Source organism: Oncorhynchus masou, chromosome 23, assembly GCF_036934945.1.
Source record: "Oncorhynchus masou masou isolate Uvic2021 chromosome 23, UVic_Omas_1.1, whole genome shotgun sequence".
In the NCBI taxonomy this organism is placed as follows: domain Eukaryota; kingdom Metazoa; phylum Chordata; class Actinopteri; order Salmoniformes; family Salmonidae; genus Oncorhynchus; species Oncorhynchus masou.
In genome coordinates, this window is record NC_088234.1 from 752,549 (window position 1) to 780,175 (window position 27,627).

The 27,627-nt window shown below is 43.1% G+C and overlaps 1 protein-coding gene across 6 annotated transcripts in view; it reads right to left on the minus strand.

The window, feature by feature from the left end:
* Positions 1-27,627, minus strand: part of LOC135510157 (butyrophilin subfamily 3 member A1-like) — a 69,366-nt gene that overhangs the window by 3,079 nt on the left and 38,660 nt on the right. The window contains exons 6-20 of one of the 6 annotated variants that reach the window (XM_064930941.1): positions 23,643-23,675; positions 20,691-20,723; positions 19,438-19,674; positions 11,389-11,631; positions 8,891-8,920; positions 8,770-8,790; positions 6,197-6,238; positions 6,075-6,107; positions 5,703-5,723; positions 2,749-2,769; positions 1,878-1,943; positions 1,738-1,758; positions 1,523-1,597; positions 1,153-1,286; positions 800-826 (exon numbers count right to left, since the gene is read on the minus strand). In XM_064930941.1, coding sequence (XP_064787013.1) covers positions 1,198-1,286; positions 1,523-1,597; positions 1,738-1,758; positions 1,878-1,943; positions 2,749-2,769; positions 5,703-5,723; positions 6,075-6,107; positions 6,197-6,238; positions 8,770-8,790; positions 8,891-8,920; positions 11,389-11,631; positions 19,438-19,674; positions 20,691-20,723; positions 23,643-23,675 — 965 coding nt within the window. In that variant the 3' untranslated portion in view covers positions 800-826; positions 1,153-1,197. Of the gene's footprint in view, positions 1-799; positions 827-1,152; positions 1,287-1,522; positions 1,598-1,737; positions 1,759-1,877; positions 1,944-2,748; positions 2,770-5,702; positions 5,724-6,074; positions 6,108-6,196; positions 6,239-8,769; positions 8,791-8,890; positions 8,921-11,388; positions 11,632-19,437; positions 19,675-20,690; positions 20,724-23,642; positions 23,676-27,627 lie in introns of those variants that run through there. The other 5 variants (XM_064930937.1, XM_064930939.1, XM_064930938.1 and 2 more) reach the window with 5 other exon arrangements.

A 27,627-nucleotide genomic window follows, 5' to 3' on the forward strand; every position in this document is an offset into this window, starting at 1 on the left:
ATAATAAACTGACCAGACAGAGAGATATAATAAACTGACCAGACAGAGAGAGATAATAACCTGACCAGACAGAGAGATATAATAAACTGACCAGACAGAGATATATAATAACCTGACCAGACAGAGAGAGACAGAGATATAATAAACTGACCAGACAGAGAGAGACAGAGATATAATAAACTGACCAGACAGAGAGAGACAGAGAGATATAATAACCTGACCAGACAGAGAGAGATATAATAAACTGACCAGACAGAGAGAGACAGAGATATAATAAACTGACCAGACAGAGAGAGACAGAGATATAATAAACTGACCAGACAGAGAGAGACAGAGATATAATAAACTGACCAGACAGAGAGAGACAGAGAGATATAATAACCTGACCAGACAGAGAGATATAATAACCTGACCAGACACAGAGAGATATAATAAACTGACCAGACAGAGAGAGAGATAATAAACTGACCAGACAGAGACAGATATAATAAACTGACCAGACAGAGAGAGAGAGAGAGAGAGAGAGAGATAATAAACTGACCATAAAGAGAGATATAAAAAACTGACCAGACAGAGAGATATAATAAACTGACCAGACAGAGAGATATAATAAACTGACCAGACAGAGAGATATAATAAACTGACCAGACAGAGAGATATATAATAAACTGACCAGACAGAGAGATATAATAACCTGACCAGACAGAGAGATATAATAAACTGACCAGACAGAGAGATATAATAAACTGACCAGACAGAGATATATATAATAAACTGACCAGACAGAGAGATATATAATAAACTGACCAGACAGAGAGATAATAAACTGACCAGACAGAGAGAGATAATAAACTGACCAGACAGAGATATATAATAAACTGACCAGACACAGAGAGATATAATAAACTGACCAGACAGAGAGATATAATAAACTGACCAGACAGAGAGATATAATAAACTGACCAGACAGAGAGATATAATAAACTGACCAGACAGAGAGATATAATAAACTGACCAGACACAGAGAGATATAATAAACTGACCAGACAGAGAGATATAATAACCTCACCAGACAGAGAGAGAGAGATATAATAAACTGACCAGACAGAGAGAGAGAGATAATAAACTGACCAGACAGAGAGATATAATAACCTGACCAGACAGACAGACTGACCAGTAATTGTAGAAACATTAGAATCATAAAGACTGATTACTTTGGGAAGGAGTCTGTGTTTCCTGTTGACCTCCTGGAGAGGTGGAGAGGGATTGGATCTCTCTAGCTTTCCCTGAGGACAAGAACAGATAGTCAGATATAATACATACAGTGCCTTGCGAAAGAGAGAGATAATAAACTGACCAGACACAGAGAGAGATAATAAACTGACCAGACACAGAGAGATATAATAACCTGACCAGACAGAGAGAGATAATAACCTGACCAGACAGAGAGATATAATAAACTGACCAGACAGACAGACTGACCAGTAATTGTAGAAACATTAGAATCATAAAGACTGATTACTTTGGGAAGGAGTCTGTGTTTCCTGTTGACCTCCTGGAGAGGTGGAGAGGGATTGGATGGTCTCTCTAGCTTTCCCTGAGGACAAGAACAGATAGAGTCAGAGAATACATATAACAGATAACAAGACCAGATAGATAAACACGACCAGAGTCAGTCAGAACACATGTTGGTGAGTAAACCTTAACATGACAGACACACAGACAAACACTACTTACACAGCTGTGCACTCAAATGCTCTGTTAAAAAAATACAAATTAAGGAGAAAAATGGTGAGATAGTGATAATGAAATAAGATAAGATATATTTTTAAGGTACATGTGTTCACTTAAATCTATGAAATAATCATAAAGATTACTTTGGAAAGGGGTCTGTTGACCATCTGGATGAGAGCTGAGGACTTGGATGACCGATTTAGCTTTCCCTGAGGACAGAGAGAACATTGGTGTTCTTCACAACATGACAATGTAGACACACACACACAGAGAGACACACAGAGAGACAGAGACACACAGAGTGTCACGAATATTACCGAAGGTGACTCCCCTTCTGGTTCGGGTGGCGCTCGGCGCTCGTCGAGTTGCCACCGATCCATTGTTCTGTGTTCGTTTGGTTTTGCCTAATTGGTTTCACCTGTTTCTTGTTTGGTTGTTCGGGTAGGGTTATTTTAGTTAGTTCAGCCCACTTCTGTTTGTGTGGGCTTGTTCATCTGTATGTGTTAGAGTGGTTGTGTTTTTGTACTTTTCGGGTTCTCTTCACATGTGTTGTACGCCTGTTTTTGTTCGTGTGATTTTCTGGACATTAAAGCGTGTTTTTCCCATATCCTTGCTCTCTGCGCCTGACTCCACACCTTTTCACTCATTTACCGTTACACAGAGAGAGACACAGAGACACAGGGAGAGACACAGAGAGAGACACAGAGAGAGACACAGAGAGAGACACAGAGAGAGACACAGAGAGAGACACACACACAGAGACACAAAGAGACAGAGACACAAAGACACACACAGAGAGACACACACAGAGAGACAGAGAGACACACACACAGAGACAGAGAGACACACACAGAGACACAGAGAGACAGACACAGAGAGACAGAGAGAGAGACAGAGACACACACAGAGAGACAGACACAGAGAGAGAGACAGAGAGACACACACAGAGAGACAGACACAGAGAGACAGACACAGAGAGACAGAGACACACACACACACAGACACACTACTTACTCAGTTCTTCTTTGAGTTCATCTGGTGTAAAAATAAAACAAAGATAGTGATAATTAAATAATCATTGAATCAAGAGATTTATACACTACATTACCAAAAGTATGTGGACACCTGCTCATTGAACATCTCATTCCAAAATCATGGGTGTTAATATGGAGTTGGTCCCCCTTTGCTGCTATAACAGCCTCCTCTTTTCCTCTCTTCTGGGAAGGCTTTCCACTAGATGATGGAACATTGCTGTGGGGACTTGCTTCCATTCTCTCTCTCGGAGGACTTGAGCCCTAGGACCATGCCTCAGGACAATCTGGCCAGATGACTCCTTGCTGTCCCCAGTCCACCTGGTTGTGCTGAGCGTCAGTATAGAGACAAAGTAGAGTCGTATTTCAACGGCTCAGACACAAGAGGTATGTGGTCGGGTCTACAGTCAATCACGGATTACAAACAGAAAGCCAGCCGGCGTCTTGCTCCCAGACAAATTAACACAACTTCTTTGCTTGCTTTGAGGACAATACAGTGCCACTGACACTACCAAAACCTGCGGACTCTCCTTCACTGCAGCCGACGTGAGGAAAACATTTAAACGTGTTAACCCTCGCAAGGCTGCAGGCCCAGACGGCATCCCCAGCCGTGCCCTCAGAGCATGCGCAGACCAGCTGGCTGGTGTGTTTACGGACATATTCAATCTATCCTTATCCTAGTCTGCTGTCTCCACATGCTTCAAGAGGGCCACCATTGTTCCTGTTCCCAAGAAAGCTAAGGTAACTGAGCTAAATGACTACCGCCCCGTAGCACACACTTCCGTCATCATGAAGTGCTTTGAGAGACGAGTCAAGGATCATATCCCCTCCACCTACCTGACACCCTTAGACCCACTCCAATTTGCTTAACGCTCACCTCCAACTCAATCAAGTTGGCAGACGACACTAGTGGTAGGCTTGATTACCAACAACGACGCTACAGGGAGGAGATGAGGGCCCTCGGAGTATGGTGTCAGGAAAATAACCTCTCAATGTAAAACTAAAAGAGATGGACTTCAGGAAACAGCCGGGACAGTAGTGGAGAAGGTGGAAAGTTAAGCTACCTGTCCTGCTGGTTTCAACTCTCTAGAGACAGCAGATGATTGGCTATGAAAAGACAACATTTACTCCTGAGGTACTGCCCTCTGAAACCACTGTGATTATTATTATTTGACCCTGCTGGTCATCTATGAACATTTGAACATCTTGGCCATGTTCTGTTATAATCTCTACCCGGCACAGCCAGAAGAGGACTGGTCACCCCTCATAGCCTGGTTCCTCTCCAGGTTTCTTCCTAGGTTTTGGCCTTTCTAGGGAGTTTTTCCTAGCCACCGTGCTTCTACATCTGCATTGATTACTGTTTGGGGTTTTAGGCTGGGTTTCTGTACAGCACTTTGTGACATCGGCTGATGTAAAAAGGGCTTCATAAATACATTTGATTGATCAGTTGATGCTGCGCGATTAGACCTGGCTCGCAGTCGGCGTTCCAATTCATACCAAATGTATTCGATGGGGTTGAGGTCAGGGCTCTGTGCAGGCCAGTCATGTTCTTCCACACAGATCTCGACAAACCATTTCTGTATGGACCTCACTTTGTGCATAGTGGCATTGTCATGCCGAAACAGGAAAGGTCTCCCCAAACTGTTGCCACTGGAACTAAGAGGCCGGAACCATGAAAAACCGCCTCAGGCCATTATTCCTCCTCCACTAAACTTTACAGTTGACACAATGCATTGGGAAGGTAGTGTTCTCCTGGAATTCGCCAAACCCAAATTAATCTGTCGGACTGCCAGATGGTGAAGTGTGATTCATCATTCCAGAGAACGTATTTCCACTAGTCCAGAGTCCAATGGCGGTGAGTTTTACACCACTCCACCCGACGCTTGACATTGAGCATGGTGATCGTAGGCTTGTGTGCGGCTGCTCGGCCACGGAAACCCATTTCATGAAGCTCCAGACAAACAGTTCTTGTGTTGACGTTGCATCCAGAGGCAGTTTGGAACTCTGTAGTGAGTGTTGCAACTGAGGACAGGTGATTTTTACACTTGGCGGTCCCATTCTGTGAGATTCTGTGGCCTACCACTAAACGACTGACACATTTTTGCTCCTAGATGTTTCCACTCCACAATAACAGCACTTACAGTTGACCGGGGCAGCTCAAGCAGGGCAGAAACCTGACGAACTGACTTGATGGAAAGGTGGCATCCTAAGACAGTGTCACGTTGAAAGTCACTGAGCTCTTCAGTAAGGCCATTCTACTGACAATGTTTGTCTATGGAGACTGCATGGCGGGGTCCTTGATTTTTATACACCTGTCAGCAACAGGTGTGGCTGAAATAGAATCTACTAATTTAAAGAGTTGTCCACATACTTTTGTATATATAGTGTAGTTAACCAGTGCAATATATAGTGTAGTTAACCAGTGCAATATATGGTGTAGTTAACCAGTGCAATATAAAGTGTAGTTAACCAGTGCAATATATAGTGTAGTGAACCAGTGTAATATATAGTGTAATATATAGTGTAGTTAGTCAGTGTAATATATAGTGTAGTTAATCAGTGTAATATATAGTGTCATTAACCAGTGTAATATATAGTGTAGTTAACCAGTGTAATATATAGTGTAGTTAACCAGTGTAATATATAGTGTAGTTAACCAGTGTAATATATAGTTAACCAGTGTAATATATAGTGTAGTTAACCAGTGTAATATATAGTGTCATTAACCAGTGTAATATATAGTGTAGTTAACCAGTGTAATATATAGTGTAGTTAACCAGTGTAATATATAGTGTAATATATAGTGTAGTTAGTCAGTGTAATATATAGTGTAGTTAATATATAGTGTGGTTAATCAGTGTAATATATAGTGTATATATTTTTTAAGGAAAGTGTCTTTACTTAAATGAATAAAATACATGCAGTTGTGCAACTCACCCCTCTCTATTGTGACCTTGTCTGTAGACAGTAGATAAAACATGATGCATTATGGGTACTAGAACATGAAGACAGACTACATCCTCTCTATTCTGACCTCCTCTATAGACAGTAGATAAAACATGATGTATTATGGGTACTAGAACATGAAGACAGACTACATCCTCTCTATTCTGACCTCTGTAGACAGTAGATAAAACATGATGTATTATGGGTACTAGAACATGACAGACTACATCCTCTCTATTCTGACCTCCTCTGTAGACAGTAGATAAAACATGATGTATTATGGGTAATTTCCTCTATTTCCTTTGATAATGTTGGTAATGTTGAAAATGACATGAATATGGTAAACACAGAGACAACACTTACCCAGCTGTACAGTCAGGTTTTTATTGACTTCATCTAGGGGGGAAAATATATTCACTAAACTTGCTACCAAAACAGACAGACAGGCAGGAACACAGGGAGGCAAAATCAGACAAACTACTTACAAAAGTCACTGTCTTCCGTCCAATTAGAACCTGCAGATGATACTAAAAAAAACAGATAGATATGTCAACATGTCTAACTGACTAAAACCATCAAGTTATTTTCAAACCCTGCTGATACCTCCTCAGAGCCTGGTTCCTCTCTACCCAGTACAGTCAGTAGAGGACTGGTCACCCCTCAGAGCCTGGTTCCTCTGGTCTACCCAGTACAGCCAGTAGAGGACTGGTCCCCCCTCAGAGCCTGGTTCCTCTGGTCTACCCAGTACAGTCAGTAGAGGACTGGTCACCCCTCAGAGCCTGGTTCCTCTGGTCTACCCAGTACAGCCAGTAGAGGACTGGTCACCCCTCAGAGCCTGGTTCCTCTCTACCCAGTACAGCCAGTAGAAGACTGGTCACCCCTCAGAGCCTGGTTCCTCTCTACCCAGTACAGCCAGTAGAGGACTGGTCACCCCTCAGAGCCTGGTTCCTCTGGTCTACCCAGTACAGCCAGTAGAGGACTGGTCACCCCTCAGAGCCTGGTTCCTCTGGTCTACCCAGTACAGCCAGTAGAGGACTGGTCACCCCTCAGAGCCTGGTTCCTCTCTACCCAGTACAGCCAGTAGAGGACTGGTCACCCCTCAGAGCCTGGTTCCTCTGGTCTACCCAGTACAGCCAGTAGAGGACTGGTCACCCCTCAGAGCCTGGTTCCTCTGGTCTACCCAGTACAGCCAGTAGAGGACTGGCCACCCCTCAGAGCCTGGTTCCTCTGGTCTACCCAGTACAGCCAGTAGAGGACTGGTCACCCCTCAGAGCCTGGTTCCTCTCTACCCAGTACAGCCAGTAGAGGACTGGTCACCCCTCAGAGCCTGGTTCCTCTCTACCCAGTACAGCCAGTAGAGGACTGGTCACCCCTCAGAGCCTGGTTCCTCTCTACCCAGTACAGTCAGTAGAGGACTGGTCACCCCTCAGAGCCTGGTTCCTCTCTACCCAGTACAGCCAGTAGAGGACTGGTCACCCCTCAGAGCCTGGTTCCTCTCTACCCAGTACAGCCAGTAGAGGACTGGTCACCCCTCAGAGCCTGGTGAGGCTATATGATGTCAGCAGCAGGTGATCAGCTATTCCACATTGTATTCCATTTCCAGCATCGACTCACTGATGATTGAAGATGGTCGCTCGTCATCTTCAACCATGAACTGTCTTCTGACTGACTAGAGCTTGATGTGCCGTGATGCCAGCAGATTACAGATGGCCTTAGCCGATAGATGAATGAAGGTAATGATTGGTTTAGTTTGAACAGGCAGACTGGCACAAAGAACAGAGGGAACGTTTCTTGATATCTCAGTCTATTGGGTTCACCCTAGTAAACTATAGGAGGATACATGGCTGATATCTCAGTCTATTGGGTTCACCCTAGTAAACTATAGGAGGATACATGGCTGTTATCTCAGTCTATTGATGTAATAGAGTTGGGTTCACCCTAGTAAACTATAGGAGGATACATGGCTGGTATCTCAGTCTATTGGGTTCACCCTAGTAAACTATAGGAGGATACATGGCTGGTATCTCAGTCTGTTGATGTAATAGAGTTGGGTTCACCCTAGTAAACTATAGGAGGATACATGGCTGATATCTCAGTCTATTGGGTTCACCCTAGTAAACTATAGGAGGATACATGGCTGGTATCTCAGTCTATTGATGTAATAGAGTTGGGTTCACCCTAGTAAACTATAGGAGGATACATGGCTGATATCTCAGTCTATTGATGTAATAGAGTTGGGTTCACCCTAGTAAACTATAGGAGGATACATGGCTGGTATCTCAGTCTATTGGGTTCACCCTAGTAAACTATAGGAGGATACATGGCTGATATCTCAGTCTATTGGGTTCACCCTAGTAAACTATAGGAGGATACATGGCTGATATCTCAGTCTATTGAGTTCACCCTAGTAAACTATAGGAGGATACATGGCTGATATCTCAGTCTATTGGGTTCACCCTAGTAAACTATAGGAGGATACATGGCTGATATCTCAGTCTATTGGGTTCACCCTAGTAAACTATAGGAGGATACATGGCTGGTATCTCAGTCTATTGGGTTCACCCTAGTAAACTACAGGAGGATACATGGCTGGTATCTCAGTCTATTGGGTTCACCCTAGTAAACTATAGGAGGATACATGGCTGATATCTCAGTCTATTGATGTAATAGAGTTGGGTTCACCCTAGTAAACTATAGGAGGACACATGGCTGGTATCTCAGTCTATTGGGTTCACCCTAGTAAACTATAGGAGGATACATGGCTGGTATCTCAGTCTATTGGGTTCACCCTAGTAAACTATAGGAGGATACATGGCTGGTATCTCAGTCTATTGATGTAATAGAGTTGGGTTCACCCTAGTTCTGACCTCTAGACAGAAGAAAGAGAAGATAAAACATGATGTATTATGGGTACTAGAACATGAAGACAGACTACATCCTCTCTATTCTGACCTTTTCACTTAAATAATCATTGAATCATGAGATTCATACAGTATATATTTTTTAAGGAAAGTGTATTCACTTAAATCAATGAAATACATGCAGTTGTTCAACTCACCAGTCTCTATTTTGAGCTTGTCTGTAGACAGAAGAAAGAGAAGATAAAATATGATGTATTATGGGTACTAGAACATGAAGCCTGACTACATGAATATAGTAAACACAGAGACAATACTTACCCAGCTGTCCTGGCAGGTTTAGAAGTTCATCTAGAGGGGAGAAATATATTCACTCATCGTCACCAAGACAGACAGGAAAACAGGCAAACACACTACTTACAAAGGTCTTCCTCATTTGAATCAGTAGATGTTTGTAAAAAACAGAATCAGTTAGAAGACACCTTCTAAAACATGTTATTATCTAACGCTGGTACCTCCTCAGAGCCTGGTTCCTCTGGTCTACCCAGTACAGCCAGTAGAGGACTGGTCACCCCTCAGAGCCTGGTTCCTCTGGTCTACCCAGTACAGCCAGTAGAGGACTGGTCACCCCTCAGAGCCTGGTTCCTCTGGTCTACCCAGTACAGCCAGTAGAGGACTGGTCACCCCTCAGAGCCTGGTTCCTCTGGTCTACCCAGTACAGCCAGTAGAGGACTGGTCACCCCTCAGAGCCTGGTTCCTCTCTACCCAGTACAGCCAGTAGAAGACTGGTCACCCCTCAGAGCCTGGTTCCTCTCTACCCAGTACAGCCAGTAGAGGACTGGTCACCCCTCAGAGCCTGGTTCCTCTGGTCTACCCAGTACAGCCAGTAGAGGACTGGTCACCCCTCAGAGCCTGGTTCCTCTGGTCTACCCAGTACAGCCAGTAGAGGACTAGTCACCCCTCAGAGCCTGGTTCCTCTCTACCCAGTACAGCCAGTAGAGGACTGGTCACCCCTCAGAGCCTGGTTCCTCTGGTCTACCCAGTACAGCCAGTAGAGGACTGGTCACCCCTCAGAGCCTGGTTCCTCTCTACCCAGTACAGCCAGTAGAGGACTGGTCACCCCTCAGAGCCTGGTTCCTCTGGTCTACCCAGTACAGCCAGTAGAGGACTGGTCACCCCTCAGAGCCTGGTTCCTCTCTACCCAGTACAGCCAGTAGAGGACTGGTCACCCCTCAGAGCCTGGTTCCTCTCCACCCAGTACAGCCAGTAGAGGACGGGTCACCCCTCAGAGCCTGGTTCCTCTGGTCTACCCAGTACAGCCAGTAGAGGACTGGTCACCCCTCAGAGCCTGTTTCCTCTGGTCTACCCAGTACAGCCAGTAGTGGACTGGTCACCCCTCAGAGCCTGGTTCCTCTGGTCTACCCAGTACAGCCAGTAGAGGACTGGTCCCCCCACAGAGCCTGGTTCCTCTCTACCCAGTACAGCCAGTAGAGGACTGGTCACCCCTCAGAGCCTGGTTCCTCTGGTCTACCCAGTACAGCCAGTAGAGGACTGGTCACCCCTCAGAGCCTGGTTCCTCTCTACCCAGTACAGCCAATAGAGGACTGGTCACCCCTCAGAGCCTGGTTCCTCTCTACCCAGTACAGCCAGTAGAGGACTGGTCACCCCTCAGAGCCTGGTTCCTCTGGTCTACCCAGTACAGCCAGTAGAGGACTGGTCACCCCTCAGAGCCTGGTTCCTCTGGTCTACCCAGTACAGCCAGTAGAGGACTGGTCACCCCTCAGAGTCTGGTTCCTCTCTACCCAGTACAGCCAGTAGGGGACTGGTCACCTCTCAGAGCCTGGTTCCTCTCTACCCAGTACAGCCAGTAGAGAACTGGTCAACCCTCAGAGCCTGGTTCCTCTCTACCCAGTACAGCCAGTAGAGAACTGGTCACCCCTCAGAGCCTGGTTCCTCTGGTCTACCCAGTACAGCCAGTAGAGGACTGGTCACCCCTCAGAGCCTGGTTCCTCTCTATCCAGTACAGCCAGTAGAGAACTGGTCACCCCTCAGAGCCTGGTTCCTCTGGTCTAACCAGTACAGCCAGTAGAGGACTGGTCACCACACAGAGCCTGGTTTATATTCCAGTGATATGTAACCAGAGGTAGAGAGGTTCTTACCCAGGTGATAGACTAGATAAGGTTTATATTCCAGTGATATGTAACCAGAGGTAGAGAGGTTCTTACCCAGGTGATAGACTAGATAAGGTTTATATTCCAGTGATATGTAACCAGAGGTAGAGAGGTTCTTACCCAGGTGATAGACTAGATAAGGTTTATATTCCAGTGATATGTAACCAGAGGTAGAGAGGTTCTTACCCAGGTGATAGACTAGATAAGGTTTATATTCCAGTGATATGTACCCAGAGGTAGAGAGGTTCTTACCCAGGTGATAGACTAGATAAGGTTTATATTCCAGTGATATGTGACCAGAGGTAGAGAGGTTCTTACCCAGGTGATAGACTAGATAAGGTTTATATTCCAGTGATATGTAACCAGAGGTAGAGAGGTTCTTACCCAGGTGATAGACTAGATAAGGTTTATATTCCAGTGATATGTAACCAGAGGTAGAGAGGTTCTTACCCAGGTGATAGACTAGATAAGGTTTATATTCCAGTGATATGTACCCAGAGGTAGAGAGGTTCTTACCCAGGTGATAGACTAGATAAGGTTTATATTCCAGTGATATGTAACCAGAGGTAGAGAGGTTCTTACCCAGGTGATAGACTAGATAAGGTTTATATTCCAGTGATATGTAACCAGAGGTAGAGAGGTTCTTACCCAAGTCTCTGACAAGGTTAGATTCCAGATCCAGGAGAATCCTGTAAAAGTCTAATTTCACACTTCTTGAGTCTTCTGCTACTTCTAGGTCCATGTACAACTGTCTCATCTGTTCCTGGCTGGTCATCTGGTTGATCCTGGTGTTACAGTACAACTCCTCATAGAACAGCTCATGAAGGATGGGCTTCACCTTGGTAACCCTCTGAATGAGTTGATCCTTATGGACGTCCACAAATATGGCTCCTGAAAAGAGTTGTAGAGTTATATACTGTAGAACAAGAGGACATTACTAGTCAGGTTAGATGTAGAGTTATATAGTGTAGAACAAGAGGACATTACTAGTCAGGTTAGATGTAGAGTTATATACTGTAGAACAAGAGGACATTACTAGTCAGGTTAGATGTAGAGGACATTACTAGTCAGGTTAGATGTAGAGTTATATAGTGTAGAACAAGAGGATATTACTAGTCAGGTTAGATGTAGAGTTATATAGTGTAGAACAAGAGGACATTACTAGTCAGGTTAGATGTAGAGGACATTACTAGTCAGGTTAGATGTAGAGTTATATAGTGTAGAACAAGAGGATATTACTAGTCAGGTTAGATGTAGAGTTATATAGTGCAGAACAAGAGGACATTACTAGTCAGGTTAGATGTAGAGGACATTACTAGTCAGGTTAGATGTAGAGTTATATAGTGTAGAACAAGAGGATATTACTAGTCAGGTTAGATGTAGAGGACATTACTAGTCAGGTTAGATGTAGAGTTATATAGTGTAGAACAAGAGGATATTACTAGTCAGGTTAGATGTAGAGTTATATAGTGTAGAACAAGAGGACATTACTAGTCAGGTTAGATGTAGAGTTATATAGTGTAGAACAAGAGGATATTACTAGTCAGGTTAGATGTAGAGGACATTACTAGTCAGGTTAGATGTAGAGTTATATACTGTAGAGCAAGAGGACATTACTAGTTAGGTTAGATGTAGAGTTATATACTGCAGAACAATAGGCCATTACTAGTCAGGTTAGATGTAGAGGACATTACTAGTCAGGTTAGATGTAGAGTTATATACTGTAGAACAAGAGGACATTACTAGTCAGGTTAGATGTAGAGTTATATACTGTAGAACAAGAGGACATTACTAGTCAGGTTAGATGTAGAGTTATATACTGTAGAACAAGAGGACATTACTAGTCAGGTTAGATGTAGAGTTATATACTGCAGAACAAGAGGACATTACTAGTCAGGTTAGATGTAGAGTTATATACTGTAGAACAAGAGCACATTACTAGTCAGGTTAGATGTAGAGTTATATACTGTAGAACAAGAGGACATTACTAGTCAGGTTAGATGTAGAGTTATATACTGTAGAACAAGAGGACATTACTAGTCAGGTTAGATGTAGAGTTATATACTGTAGAACAAGAGGACATTACTAGTCAGGTTAGATGTAGAGTTATATACTGTAGAACAAGAGGACATTACTAGTCAGGTTAGATGTAGAGTTATATACTGCAGAACAAGAGGACATTACTAGTCAGGTTAGATGTAGAGTTATATACTGTAGAACAAGAGGACATTACTAGTCAGGTTAGATGTAGAGGACATTACTAGTCAGGTTAGATGTAGAGTTATATAGTGTAGAACAAGAGGACATTACTAGTCAGGTTAGATGTAGAGGACATTACTAGTCAGGTTAGATGTAGAGGACATTACTAGTCAGGTTAGATGTAGAGGACATTACTAGTCAGGTTAGATGTAGAGTTATATACTGTAGAGCAAGAGGACATTACTAGTTAGGTTAGATGTAGAGTTATATACTGCAGAACAAGAGGACATTACTAGTCAGGTTAGATGTAGAGGACATTACTAGTCAGGTTAGATGTAGAGTTATATACTGTAGAACAAGAGCACATTACTAGTCAGGTTAGATGTAGAGTTATATACTGTAGAACAAGAGGACATTACTAGTCAGGTTAGATGTAGAGTTATATACTGTAGAACAAGAGGACATTACTAGTCAGGTTAGATGTAGAGTTATATACTGTAGAACAAGAGGACATTACTAGTCAGGTTAGATGTAGAGGACATTACTAGTCAGGTTAGATGTAGAGGACATTACTAGTCAGGTTAGATGTAGAGTTATATACTGTAGAACAAGAGGACATTACTAGTCAGGTTAGATGTAGAGTTATATACTGTAGAACTAGAGGACATTACTAGACAGGTTAGATGTAGAGGACATTACTAGACAGGTTAGATGTAGAGTTATATTCTGTAGAACTAGAGGACATTACTAGTCAGGTTAGATGTAGAGGACATTACTAGTCAGGTTAGATGTAGAGTTATATACTGTAGAACAAGAGGACATTACTAGTCAGGTTAGATGTAGAGTTATATACTGTAGAACAAGAGGACATTACTAGTCAGGTTAGATGTAGAGGACATTACTAGTCAGGTTAGATGTAGAGTTATATACTGTAGAACAAGAGGACATTACTAGTCAGGTTAGATGTAGAGGACATTACTAGTCAGGTTAGATGTAGAGTTATATACTGTAGAACAAGAGGACATTACTAGTTATGTTAGATGTAGAGTTATATACTGTAGAACAAGAGGACATTACTAGTCAGGTTAGATGTAGAGGACATTACTAGTCAGGTTAGATGTAGAGTTATATACTGTAGAACAAGAGGACATTACTAGTCAGGTTAGATGTAGAGGACATTACTAGTCAGGTTAGATGTAGAGTTATATACTGTAGAACAAGAGGACATTACTAGTCAGGTTAGATGTAGAGGACATTACTAGTCAGGTTAGATGTAGAGTTATATACTGTAGAACAAGAGGACATTACTAGTCAGGTTAGATGTAGAGGACATTACTAGTCAGGTTAGATGTAGAGTTATATACTGTAGAACAAGAGGACATTACTAGTCAGGTTAGATGTAGAGGACATTACTAGTCAAGTTAGATGTAGAGTTATATACTGTAGAGCAAGAGGACATTACTAGTCAGGTTAGATGTAGAGGACATTACTAGTCAGGTTAGATGTAGAGTTATATACTGTAGAACAAGAGGACATTACTAGTCAGGTTAGATGTAGAGGACATTACTAGTCAGGTTAGATGTAGAGTTATATACTGTAGAACAAGAGGACATTACTAGTAGAGAAGAGTTGTTATATACTTATTTTCTTCATGTGAATCACAGGGACTGGTTGTTTCATCCTAACATTAACCATTAACAGCTACATTTTCATTCCCAACCTAAACTAGGTTGAAACGTCCCTTTTTCAGGATCTTTCAACGATAATTTGAAAAAATCCAAATAATTCACAGATCTTCATTGTAAAGGGTTTAAACACTGTTTCCCATGCTTGTTCAATGAACCATTAACAATTAATGAACATGCACCTGTGGAACGGTCGTTAAGACACTAACAGCTTACAGACAGTAGGTAGTTTAGGTCACAGTTATGAAAACGTAGGACACTCAAGAGGCCTTTATACTGACTCTGAAAAACACCAAAGAAGGGTCCATGTTCATCTGCATGAACGTGCCTTAGGCATGCTGCAAGGAGGCATGAGGACTGCAGATGTGTCCAGGGGAATAAATTGCAATGTCCGTACTGTGAGACGCCTAAGACAGCGCTACAGGGAGACATGACGGACAGCTGATCATCCTCTCAGTGGCAGACCACGTGTAACAACACCTGCACAGGATCAGTACATCCGAACATCACACCTGCGGGACAGGTACAGGATGACAACAACAACTGCCCGAGTTACACCAGGAACACACAATCCCTCCATCAGTGCTCAGACTGTCCGCAATAAGCTGAGAGAGGCTGGACTGAGAGCTTGTAGGCCTGTTTTAAGGCAGGTCCTCACCAGACATCACCAGCAACAACATCGCCTATGGGCACAAACCCACCATCGCTGGACCAGACAGTACTGGCAAAAAGTGCTCTTCACTGACGAGTCACGGTTTTGTCTCACCAGGGGTGATGGTCGGATTCGCGTTTATCGTCGAAGGACTGAGCGTTACACCGAGGCCTGTACTCTGGAGTGGGATCGATTTGGAGGTGGAGGGTCCGTCAGGGTCTGGGGCGTTGTGTCACAGCATCATCGGACTGAGCTTGTTGTCATTGAAGGCAATCTCAATGCTCTTGAGTGACCGGGAAGACATCCTCCTCCCTCATGTGGTACCCTTCCTGCAGGCTCATCCTGACATGACCATCCAGGCTCATCCTGACATGACCCTCCAGCATGACAATGCCACCAGCCATACTGCTCGTTCTGTGGATCGATTTGGAGGTGGAGGGTCCGTCAGGGTCTGGGGCGTTGTGTCACAGCATCATCGGACTGAGCTTGTTGTCATTGAAGGCAATCTCAATGCTCTTGAGTGACCGGGAAGACATCCTCCTCCCTCATGTGGTACCCTTCCTGCAGACTCATCCTGACATGACTCTCCAGCATGACAATGCCACCAGCCATACTGCTCGTTCTGTGCGTGATTTCCTGCAATACAGGAATGTCAGTGCTCTGCCATGGCCAGCAAAGAGCCCGGATCTCAATCCCAGTCAGCACGTCTGGGACCTGTTGGATTGGAGGGCGAGGGCTCGGGCCATTCCCCCCAGAGTCCGGAAACTAGCAGGTGCCTTGGTGGAAGAGTGAGGTAACATCTCACAGCAAGAACTGGCAAATCTGGTGCAGTCCATGAGGAGGAGATGCACAATAGTACTTAATGCAGCTGACTGAGCTGATACTGACTGTTACTTTTGACTTTGATCCCCCCCATTTGTTCAGGGACACATTATTCCATTCCTGTTAGTCACATGTCTGTGGAACTTGTTCAGTTCATGTCTCGGTTGTTGAATCTTGTTAAGTTCATACAAATATTTACACACGTTAAGTTTGTTGAAAAGAAACACAGTTGACAGTGAGAGGACGTTTCTTTTTTTTTGCTGAGATGGAGGTCACATCGCGCACCACTCCCTAGCATACTACTCGCCAATGTCCAGTCTCTTGACAACAAGGTAGACGAAATCCGAGCATTGGTTTCCTTCCAGAGAGACATCAGAGATTGTCACGTTCTCTGTTTCATGGAAACATGGCTCACTCGAGACATGCTATCGGAGTCGGTACAGCCACCTGGTTTCTTCACGCATCGTGCCGACAGAAACAAGCATCTTTCTGGTAAGAAGAAGGACGGGGGCGTATGCCTTATGATTAACGAGACGTGGTGTGATCATAACAACATACAGGAACTCAAGTCCTTCTGTTCACCTGACCTAGAATTCCTTACATTCAAATGCCGACTGCATTATGTACCAAGAGAATTCTCTTAGATTATAATCACAGCCGTGTATAACTTCAAGAGGGCCACCATTGTCCCTGTTCCCAAGAAAGCTAAGGTACCAGAGCTAAATGACTACCGCCCCATAGCAGTCACCTCAGTCATCATGAAGTGCTTTGAGAGACTAGTCAAGGACCATATCACCTCCACCCTACCTGACACCCTAGACCCACTCCAATTTGCTTACCGCCCCTATAGGTCAACAGACACACAATCGCAACCATACTGCACACTGCCCTAACCCATCTGGACAAGAGGAATACCTATGTGAGAATGCTGTTCATCGACTACAGCTCGGCATTTAACACCATAGTACTCTCCAAACTCGTCATCAAGCTCGAGACCCTGGGTCACAACTAGAGGTCGACCGATTATGATTTTTCAACACCGATTATTGGAGGACCAAAAAAGCAGATACCGATTAATCGGCTGATTTAAAAAAATATATGTTTTTTTTTGTAATAATGACAATTACAACAATACTGAATGAACACTTATTTTAACTTAATATAATACATCAATAAAATCAATTTAGCCTCAAATAAATAATGAATCATGTTCAATTTGGTTTAAATAATGTAAAAACAAAGTGTTGAGAAGAACGTAAAAGTGCAATAAGTGCCATGTAAGAAAGCTAATGTTTCAGTTACTTGCTCAGAACATGAGAACATATGAAAGCTGGTGGTTCCTTTTAACATGAGTCCTCAATATTCCCAGGTAAGAAGTTTTAGGTTGTAGTTATTATAGGACTATTTCCCTCTATACCATTTGTATTTAATTAACCTTTGACTATTGGATGTTCTTATAGGCACTTTAGTATTGCCAGTGTAACAGTATAGCTTCCGTCCCTCTCCTCGCTCCTCCCTGGGCTCGAACCAGAAACACAATGACAACAGCCACCACATCGAAGCAGCATTACCCATACAGAGCAAGGGAAACAACCACCCCAAGGCTCAGAGCGAGTGAAGTTTGAAACGCTATTAGCGCGTGCTAACTAGCTAGCCATTTCACTTCAGTTACACCAGCCTCATCTCGAGAGTTGATAGGCTTGAAGTCATAAACAGCACAATGCTTGACGCACAACGAAGAGCTGCTGGCAAAACGCACGAAAGAGCTGTTTGAATGAATGTTTACGCGCCTGCTTCTGCCTACCACCGCTCAGTCAGATACTTGTATGCTCAGTCAGATTATATCTAGTAATATCATCAACCATGTGTAGTTAACTTGTGATTATGATTGATTGTTTTTTATAAGATAAGTTTAATAATGCTAGCTAGCAACTTACCTTGGTTTACTGCATTCTCGTAACAGGTATTCTCCTTGTGGAGTGCGACGAGAGAGAGGCAGGTCGTTATTGCGTTGGACTAGTTAACTGTAATGTGAAATCTGTCTTTCTGCCCCTCAACGAGGCAGTTAACCCACCGTTCCTAGGCCGTCATTGAAAATACGAATGTGTTCTTAACTGACTTGCCTATTTAAATACAGATTAAATAAAGGTGTAAAATATATATTTTTTAAATAAAACATAAAATCGGCGTCCAAAAATACCGATTTATCTGATTGTTATGAAAACTTGATTCATTCACATTCCAATTAATCGGTCAACCTCTAGTCTCAAGCCCTGGATTTTCTGACAGGCTGCCCCCAGGTGGTGAAGGGAAGGGACATCTCCACTTTGCTGATCCTCAACACTATGGCCTCACAAGTGGCTGCTGCCAACATACTGACTCAAATCTCTAGCCACTTTATCATATCATATCATTTACTTTATCATATCATGTTTAAAATACCCATTCATTACTCATCTCATATGTATATTCTGACCTCTATACCATCTACTGCATCTTGCCTATGCTGCACGGCCATCGCTCATCCATATATTTATATGTATATGTTCCTATTCCATCCCTTTACCTAGATTTGTGTGTATAAGGTAGTTATTGTGGAATTGTTAGATTACTTGTTAGATATTACTGCATTGTCGGAACTAGAAGCATTTAACTACACCCACATTTAACTACACCCACATTAACATCTGCTAAACATGTGTATGTGACCAATAAAATGTGATTTGATTTGAGTTTATATATATATATATATGTAAAGTATACAGCCAGTAGAGTACTGGTCACCCCTCAGAGCCTGGTTCCTCTGGTCTACCCAGTACAGCCAGTAGAGGACTGGTCACCCCTCAGAGCCTGGTTCCTCTGGTCTACCCAGTACAGCCAGTAGAGGACTGGTCACCCCTCAGAGCCTGGTTCCTCTGGTCTACCCAGTACAGCGGTTCTTACCCAGGTGATAGACTAGATAAGGTTTATATTCCAGTGATATGTAACCAGAGGTAGAGAGGTTCTTACCCAGGTGATAGACTAGATAAGGTTTATATTCCAGTGATATGTAACCAGAGGTAGAGAGGTTCTTACCCAGGTGATAGACTAGATAAGGTTTATATTCCAGTGATATGTAACCAGAGGTAAAGAGGTTCTTACCCAGGTGATAGACGAGATAAGGTTTATATTCCAGTGATATGTAACCAGAGGTAGAGAGGTTCTTACCCAGGTGATAGACTAGATAAGGTTTATATTCCAGTGATATGTAACCAGAGGTAGAGAGGTTCTTACCCAGGTGATAGACTAGATAAGGTTTATATTCCAGTGATATGTAACCAGAGGTAAAGAGGTTCTTACCCGGGTCGTTGACAAGGTCAGGTTCCAGATCCAGTAGAATCCTGTAAAAGTCTGATTTCACATGGTCCCCTCCAAAGGTTAGAGCCTCGTACAACATTTCCATCTGCCCCTGTCTGGTCCTGGCAGCATGGATCTTAGAGTACATCTCAGAACGGATCAAGTAAAATGCTATGGGAGTCACCATGGTAACATTCTGAATGAGGTGATCAATGTTTCTTTTCACAAACTTGGCATCACCTAGACAGGAAAGAAAACAGAGAGGTATATATATATATACACTGTAGAACAAGAGGACATTACTAGTCAGGTTAGATGTAGAGGACATTACTAGTCAGGTTAGATGTAGAGGACATTACTAGTCAGGTTAGATGTAGAGGACATTACTAGTCAGGTTAGATGTAGAGGACATTACTAGTCAGGTTAGATGTAGAGTTATATACTGTAGAACAAGAGGACATTACTAGTCAGATTAGATGTAGAGGACATTACTAGTCAGGTTAGATGTAGAGTTATACACTGTAGAACAAGAGGACATTACTAGTCAGGTTAGATGTAGAGGACATTACTAGTCAGGTTAGATGTAGAGTTATACACTGTAGAACTAGAGGACATTACTAGTCAGGTTAGATGTAGAGGACATTACTAGTCAGGTTAGATGTAGAGGACATTACTAGTCAGGTTAGATGTAGAGTTATATACTGCAGAACAAGAGGACATTACTAGTCAGGTTAGATGTAGAGGACATTACTAGTCAGGTTAGATGTAGAGTTATATACTGTAGAACAAGAGGACATTACTAGTCAGGTTAGATGTAGAGGACATTACTAGTCAGGTTAGATGTAGAGTTATATACTGTAGAACAAGAGGACATTACTAGTCAGGTTAGATGTAGAGGACATTACTAGTCAGGTTAGATGTAGAGGACATTACTAGTCAGGTTAGATGTAGAGTTATATACTGTAGAACAAGAGGACGTTACTAGACAGGTTAGATGTAGAGTTATATACACTGTAGAACAAGAGGACATTACTAGTCAGGTTAGATGTAGAGGACATTACTAGTCAGGTTAGATGTAGAGTTATATACTGTAGAACAAGAGGACATTACTAGTCAGGTTAGATGTAGAGTTATATACTGTAGAACTAGAGGACATTACTAGTCAGGTTAGATGTAGAGTTATATACTGTAGAACAAGAGGACATTACTAGTCAGGTTAGATGTAGAGTTATGTTAGAAAAGAGATGACTACTTACGCTTCACGTCCCTTTTCAATTTGAAGTCCTTCACTGTAGACAGGAAATAATAAGAAATACATGAATATTCAGTCTGTGATTAACAGTTGACCCATCAGTATTATAGTAATAAACCATGAGGTCTGTGATTAACAGTTGACCCATCAGTATTATAGTAATAAACCATGAGGTCTGTGATTAACAGTTGACCCATCAGTATTATAGTAATAAACCATGAGGTCTGTGATTAACAGTTGACCCATCAGTATTATAGTAATAAACCATGAGGTCTGTGATTAACAGTTGACCCATCAGTATTATAGTAATAAACCATGAGGTCTGTGATTAACTGTTGACCCATCAGTATTATAGTAATAAACCATGAGGTCTGTGATTAACAGTTGACCCATCAGTATTATAGTGATAAACCATGAGGTCTGTGATTAACAGTTGACCCATCAGTATTATAGTAATAAACCATGAGGTCTGTGATTAACAGTTGACCCATCAGTATTATAGTAATAAACCATGAGGTCTGTGATTAACAGTTGACCCATCAGTATTATAGTAATAAACCATGAGGTCTGTGATTAACAGTTGACCCATCAGTATTATAGTAATAAACCATGAGGTCTGTGATTAACAGTTGACCCATCAGTATTATAGTAATAAACCATGAGGTCTGTGATTAACAGTTGACCCATCAGTATTATAGTAATAAACCATGAGGTCTGTGATTAACAGTTGACCCATCAGTATTATAGTAATAAACCAGGAGGTCTGTGATTAACAGTTGACCCATCAGTATTATAGTAATAAACCACGAGGTCTGTGATTAACAGTTGACCCATCAGTATTATAGTAATAAACCATGAGGTCTGTGATTAACAGTTGACCCATCAGTATTATAGTAATAAACCATGAGGTCTGTGATTAACAGTTGACCCATCAGTATTATAGTAATAAACCATGAGGTCTGTGATTAACAGTTGACCCATCAGTATTATAGTAATAAACCACGAGGTCTGTGATTAACAGTTGACCCATCAGTATTATAGTAATAAACCATGAGGTCTGTGATTAACAGTTGACCCATCAGTATTATAGTAATAAACCATGAGGTCTGTGATTAACAGGTGACCCATCAGTATTATAGTAATAAACCATGAGGTCTTTGATTAACAGTTGACCCATCAGTATTATAGTAATAAACCATGAGGTCTGTGATTAACAGTTGACCCATCAGTATTATAGTAATAAACCATGAGGTCTGTGATTAACAGTTGACCCATCAGTATTATAGTAATAAACCATGAGGTCTGTGATTAACAGTTGACCCATCAGTATTATAGTAATAAACCATGAGGTCTGTGATTAACAGTTGACCCATCAGTATTATAGTAATAAACCATGAGGTCTGTGATTAACAGTTGACCCATCAGTATTATAGTAATAAACCATGAGGTCTGTGATTAACAGTTGACCCATCAGTATTATAGTAATAAACCATGAGGTCTGTGATTAACAGTTGACCCATCAGTATTATAGTAATAAACCATGAGGTCTGTGATTAACAGTTGACCCATCAGTATTATAGTAATAAACCATGAGGTCTGTGATTAACAGTTGACCCATCAGTATTATAGTAATAAACCATGAGGTCTGTGATTAACAGTTGACCCATCAGTATTATAGTAATAAACCATGAGGTCTGTGATTAACAGTTGACCCATCAGTATTATAGTAATAAACCATGAGGTCTGTGATTAACAGTTGACCCATCAGTATTATAGTAATAAACCAGGAGGTCTGTGATTAACAGTTGACCCATCAGTATTATAGTAATAAACCATGAGGTCTGTGATTAACAGTTGACCCATCAGTATTATAGTAATAAACCATGAGGTCTGTGATTAACAGTTGACCCATCAGTATTATAGTAATAAACCATGAGGTCTGTGATTAACAGTTGACCCATCAGTATTATAGTAATAAACCAGGAGGTCTGTGATTAACAGTTGACCCATCAGTATTATAGTAATAAACCATGAGGTCTGTGATTAACAGTTGACCCATCAGTATTATAGTAATAAACCATGAGGTCTGTGATTAACAGTTGACCCATCAGTATTATAGTAATAAACCATGAGGTCTGTGATTAACAGTTGACCCATCAGTATTATAGTAATAAACCATGAGGTCTGTGATTAACAGTTGACCCATCAGTATTATAGTAATAAACCATGAGGTCTGTGATTAACAGTTGACCCATCAGTATTATAGTAATAAACCAGGAGGTCTGTGATTAACAGTTGACCCATCAGTATTATAGTAATAAACCATGAGGTCTGTGATTAACAGTTGACCCATCAGTATTATAGTAATAAACCATGAGGTCTGTGATTAACAGTTGACCCATCAGTATTATAGTAATAAACCATGAGGTCTGTGATTAACAGTTGACCCATCAGTATTATAGTAATAAACCATGAGGTCTGTGATTAACAGTTGACCCATCAGTATTATAGTAATAAACCATGAGGTCTGTGATTAACAGTTGACCCATCAGTATTATAGTAATAAACCATGAGGTCTGTGATTAACAGTTGACCCATCAGTATTATAGTAATAAACCATGAGGTCTGTGATTAACAGTTGACCCATCAGTATTATAGTAATAAACCACGAGGTCTGTGATTAACAGTTGACCCATCAGTATTATAGTAATAAACCACGAGGTCTGTGATTAACAGTTGACCCATCAGTATTATAGTAATAAACCACGAGGTCTGTGATTAACAGTTGACCCATCAGTATTATAGTAATAAACCATGAGGTCTGTGATTAACAGTTGACCCATCAGTATTATAGTAATAAACCATGAGGTCTGTGATTAACAGATGACCCATCAGTATTATAGTAATCATCATAATCTCTATATGTAAAACTCTAACTAGACAACAGCCCACTTACCTTGTTCTTCCAGTAGTTTTCTACACTCCTTCTCTGTAGACAAAAGAAAACAAATGTGAGAGGTGCAGGCGAGAGGCGTCAGGCGTCTAGGTGAGAGGCGTCAGGCGTCTAGGTGAGAGGCGTCAGGCGTCTAGGTGAGAGGCGTCAGGCGTCTAGGTGAGAGGTGTAGGAGTCAGGCGTCTAGGTGAGAGGTGTAGGAGTCAGGCGTCTAGGTGAGAGGTGTAGGAGTCAGGCGTCTAGGTGAGAGGTGTAGGAGTCAGGCGTCTAGGTGAGAGGTGTAGGAGTCAGGCGTCTAGGTGAGAGGTGTAGGAGTCAGGCGTCTAGGTGAGAGGTGTAGGAGTCAGGCGTCTAGGTGAGAGGTGCAGGAGTCAGGCGTCTAGGTGAGAGGTGTAGGAGTCAGGCGTCTAGGTGAGAGGTGTAGGAGTCAGGCGTCTAGGTGAGAGGTGCAGGAGTCAGGCGTCTAGGTGAGAGGTGTAGGAGTCAGGCGTCTAGGTGAGAGGTGCAGGAGTCAGGCGTCTAGGTGAGAGGTGTAGGAGTCAGGCGTCTAGGTGAGAGGTGTAGGTGAGAGGTGCAGGAGTCAGGCGTCTAGGTGAGAGGTGCAGGTGAGAGGTGCAGGAGTCAGGAGAAGAGGGAGAAGCGTGTTTTAATAAGACCACCAACACTGGAACAGTAGAAAAGGACAACGCCCTCGTACCAGAGAACCCAAACGCACGGAGGAACAAACACAGTTCCTATATACTTACGAAACCGTGAAAACAAACAACGGTAACTACAACTGAGCACATCACATAAAAAGACTAATCCCACTTAGGCAACAGGTTACCCTTATACACACAGATATTAACGCAAATGAAACCAGGAAAAAGACCGAGAGGAGCTGCCTTCGGGAGAAGTCCTGACAACAAATGTATTAAAACATTACAATGATAATCATTAAAAAGCCTGGATCTAATTAGCATAATGCTAAACTAAACTCTGACTTTAAGCGAGAGACTCCCAGTGTCTGGGAGTCAGACATGTTTATAATGCTAAACTAAATCAAATTTTATTTGTCACATACACATGGTTAGCAGATGTTAATGCGAGTGTAGCGAAATGCTTGTGCTTCCAGTTCCACGATGCAGTAATAACCAACAAGTAATCTAACTAACAATTCCAAAACTAATATCTTATACACAGTGTAAGGGGATAAAGAATATGTACTTAAAGATATATGAATGAGTGATGGTACAGAGCAGCATAGGCAAGATACAGTAGATGGTATCGAGTACAGTATATACATATGAGATGAGTATGTAAACAAAGTGGCATGGTTAAAGTGGCTAGTGATACATGTATTACATAAGGATGCAGTAGATGATAGAGTACAGTATATACGTATACATATAAGATGAATAATGGAGGGTATGTAAACATTATATTAGGTAGCATTGTTTAAAGTGGCTAGTGATATATTTTACATCATTTCCCATCAATTCCCATTATTGAAGTGGCTGGAGTTGAGTCAGTGTGTTGGCAGCAGCCACTCAATGTTAGTGGTTGCTGTTTAACAGTCTGATGGCATTGAGATAGAAGCTGTTATTCAGTCTCTCGGTCCCAGCTTTGATGCACCTGTACTGACCTCACCTTCTGGATGATAGCGGGGTGAACAGGCAGTGGCTCGGGTGGTTGTTGTCCTTGATGATCTTTATGGCCTTCCTGTAACATCGGGTGGTGTAGGTGTCCTGGAGGGCAGGTAGTTTGCCCCCGGTGATGCGTTGTGCAGACCTCACTACCCTCTGGAGAGCCTTACGGTTGAGGGCGGAGCAGTTGCCGTACCAGGCGGTGATACAGCCCGCCAGGATGCTCTCGATTGTGCATCTGTAAAAGTTTGTGAGTGCTTTTGGTGACAAGCCGAATTTCTTCAGCCTCCTGAGGTTGAAGAGGCGCTGCTGCGCCTTCTTCACGATGCTGTCTGTGTGAGTGGACCAATTCAGTTTGTCTGTGATGTGTATGCCGAGGAACTTAAAACTTGCTACTCTCTCCACTACTGTTCCATCGATGTGGATAGGGGGGTGTTCCCTCTGCTGTTTCCTGAAGTCCACAATCATCTCCTTAGTTTTGTTGACGTTGAGTGTGAGGTTATTTTCCTGACACCACACTCCGAGGGCCCTCACCTCCTCCCTGTAGGCCGTCTCGTCGTTGTTGGTAATCAAGCCTAGCACTGTTGTGTCGTCTGAAAACTTGATGATTGAGTTGGAGGCGTGCGTGGCCATGCAGTCATGGGTGAACAGGGAGTACAGGAGAGGGCTCAGAACGCACCCTTGTGGGGCCCCAGTGTTGAGGATCAGCGGGGTGGAGATGTTGTTACCTACCCTCACCACCTGGGGGCGGCCCGTCAGGAAGTCCAGTACCCAGTTGCACAGGGCGGGGTCGAGACCCAGGGTCTCGATCTTAATGACGAGCTTGGAGGGTACTATGGTGTTAAATGCCGAGCTGTAGTCGATGAACAGCATTCTCACATAGGTATTCCTCTTGTCCAGATGGGTTAGGGCAGTGTGCAGTGTGGTTGAGATTGCATCGTCTGTGGACCTATTTGGGCGGTAAGCAAATTGGAGTGGGTCTAGGGTGTCAGGTAGGGTGGAGGTGATATGGTCCTTGACTAGTCTCTCAAAGCACTTCAGGATGACGGAAGTGAGTGCTACGGGGCGGTAGTCGTTTAGCTCAGTTACCTTAGCTTTCTTGGGAACAGGGACAATGGTGGCCCTCTTGAAGCATGTGGGGACAGCAGACTGGGATAAGGTTTGATTGAATATGTCCGTAAACACACCAGCCAGCTGGTCTGCGCATGCTCTGAGGGCGCGGCTGGGGATGCCGTCTGGGCCTGCAGCCTTGCGAGGGTTGACACGTTTAAATGTTTTCCTCACGTCGGCTGCAGTGAAGGAGAGTCCGCATGTTTTGGTTGCAGGCCGTGTCAGTGGCACTGTATTGTCCTCAAAGCGGGCAAAAAAGTTATTTAGTCTGCCTCGGAGCAAGACATCCTGGTCCGTGACTGAGCTGGATTTCTTCTTGTAGTCCATGATTGACTGTAGACCCTGACTTGAAGCTAGAGGCTCCCAGAGACTGGGGGTCAGACATGTTCTAAAAAGGTCAAACTCTCCTGAACACTGAATCCGTTTTGCTCTACAACAAGATTCACGGGACTGGTCTGAAGGTAACCTGGTATAAATGAATAGAGTCTAATGGACAGTATATGGGTCATTCCTAGTTATATCCTGATCTAATACAGGACTGGTCTGAAGGTAACCTGGTATAAATGAATAGAGTCTAATGGACAGTATATGGGTCATTCCTAGACATCAAGGACTAGTCAGAGATCAGTGTTAAACTCACCTTCAGTATGTTTAATATCTCTGACTGAGTGACTCTTAATGATGAGACATCAAGGACAACAAGACAACAGCACAGTCAGTAGAGGACTGGTCATCCCTCAGAGCCTGGTTCCTCTGGTCTACCCAGTACAGCCAGTAGAGGACTGGTCACCCCTCAGAGCCTGGTTCCTCTGGTCTACCCAGTACAGCCAGTAGAGGACTGGTCACCCCTCAGAGCCTGGTTCCTCTGGTCTACCCAGTACAGCCAGTAGAGGACTGGTCACCCCTCAGAGCCTGGTTCCTCTGGTCTACCCAGTACAGCCAGTAGAGGACTAGTCACCCCTCAGAGCCTGGTTCCTCTGGTCTACCCAGTACAGCCAGTAGAGGACTGGTCACCCCTCAGAGCCTGGTTCCTCTGGTCTACACAGTACAGTCAATAGAGGACTGGTCACCCCTCAGAGCCTGGTTCCTCTCTACCCAGTACAGTCAGTAGAGGACTGGTCACCCCTCAGAGCCTGGTTCCTCTGGTCTACCCAGTACAGCCACTAGAGGACTGGTCACCCCTCATAGCCTGGGTCCTCTCTACCCAGTACAGCCAATAGAGGACTGGTCACCCCTCAGAGCCTGGTTCCTCT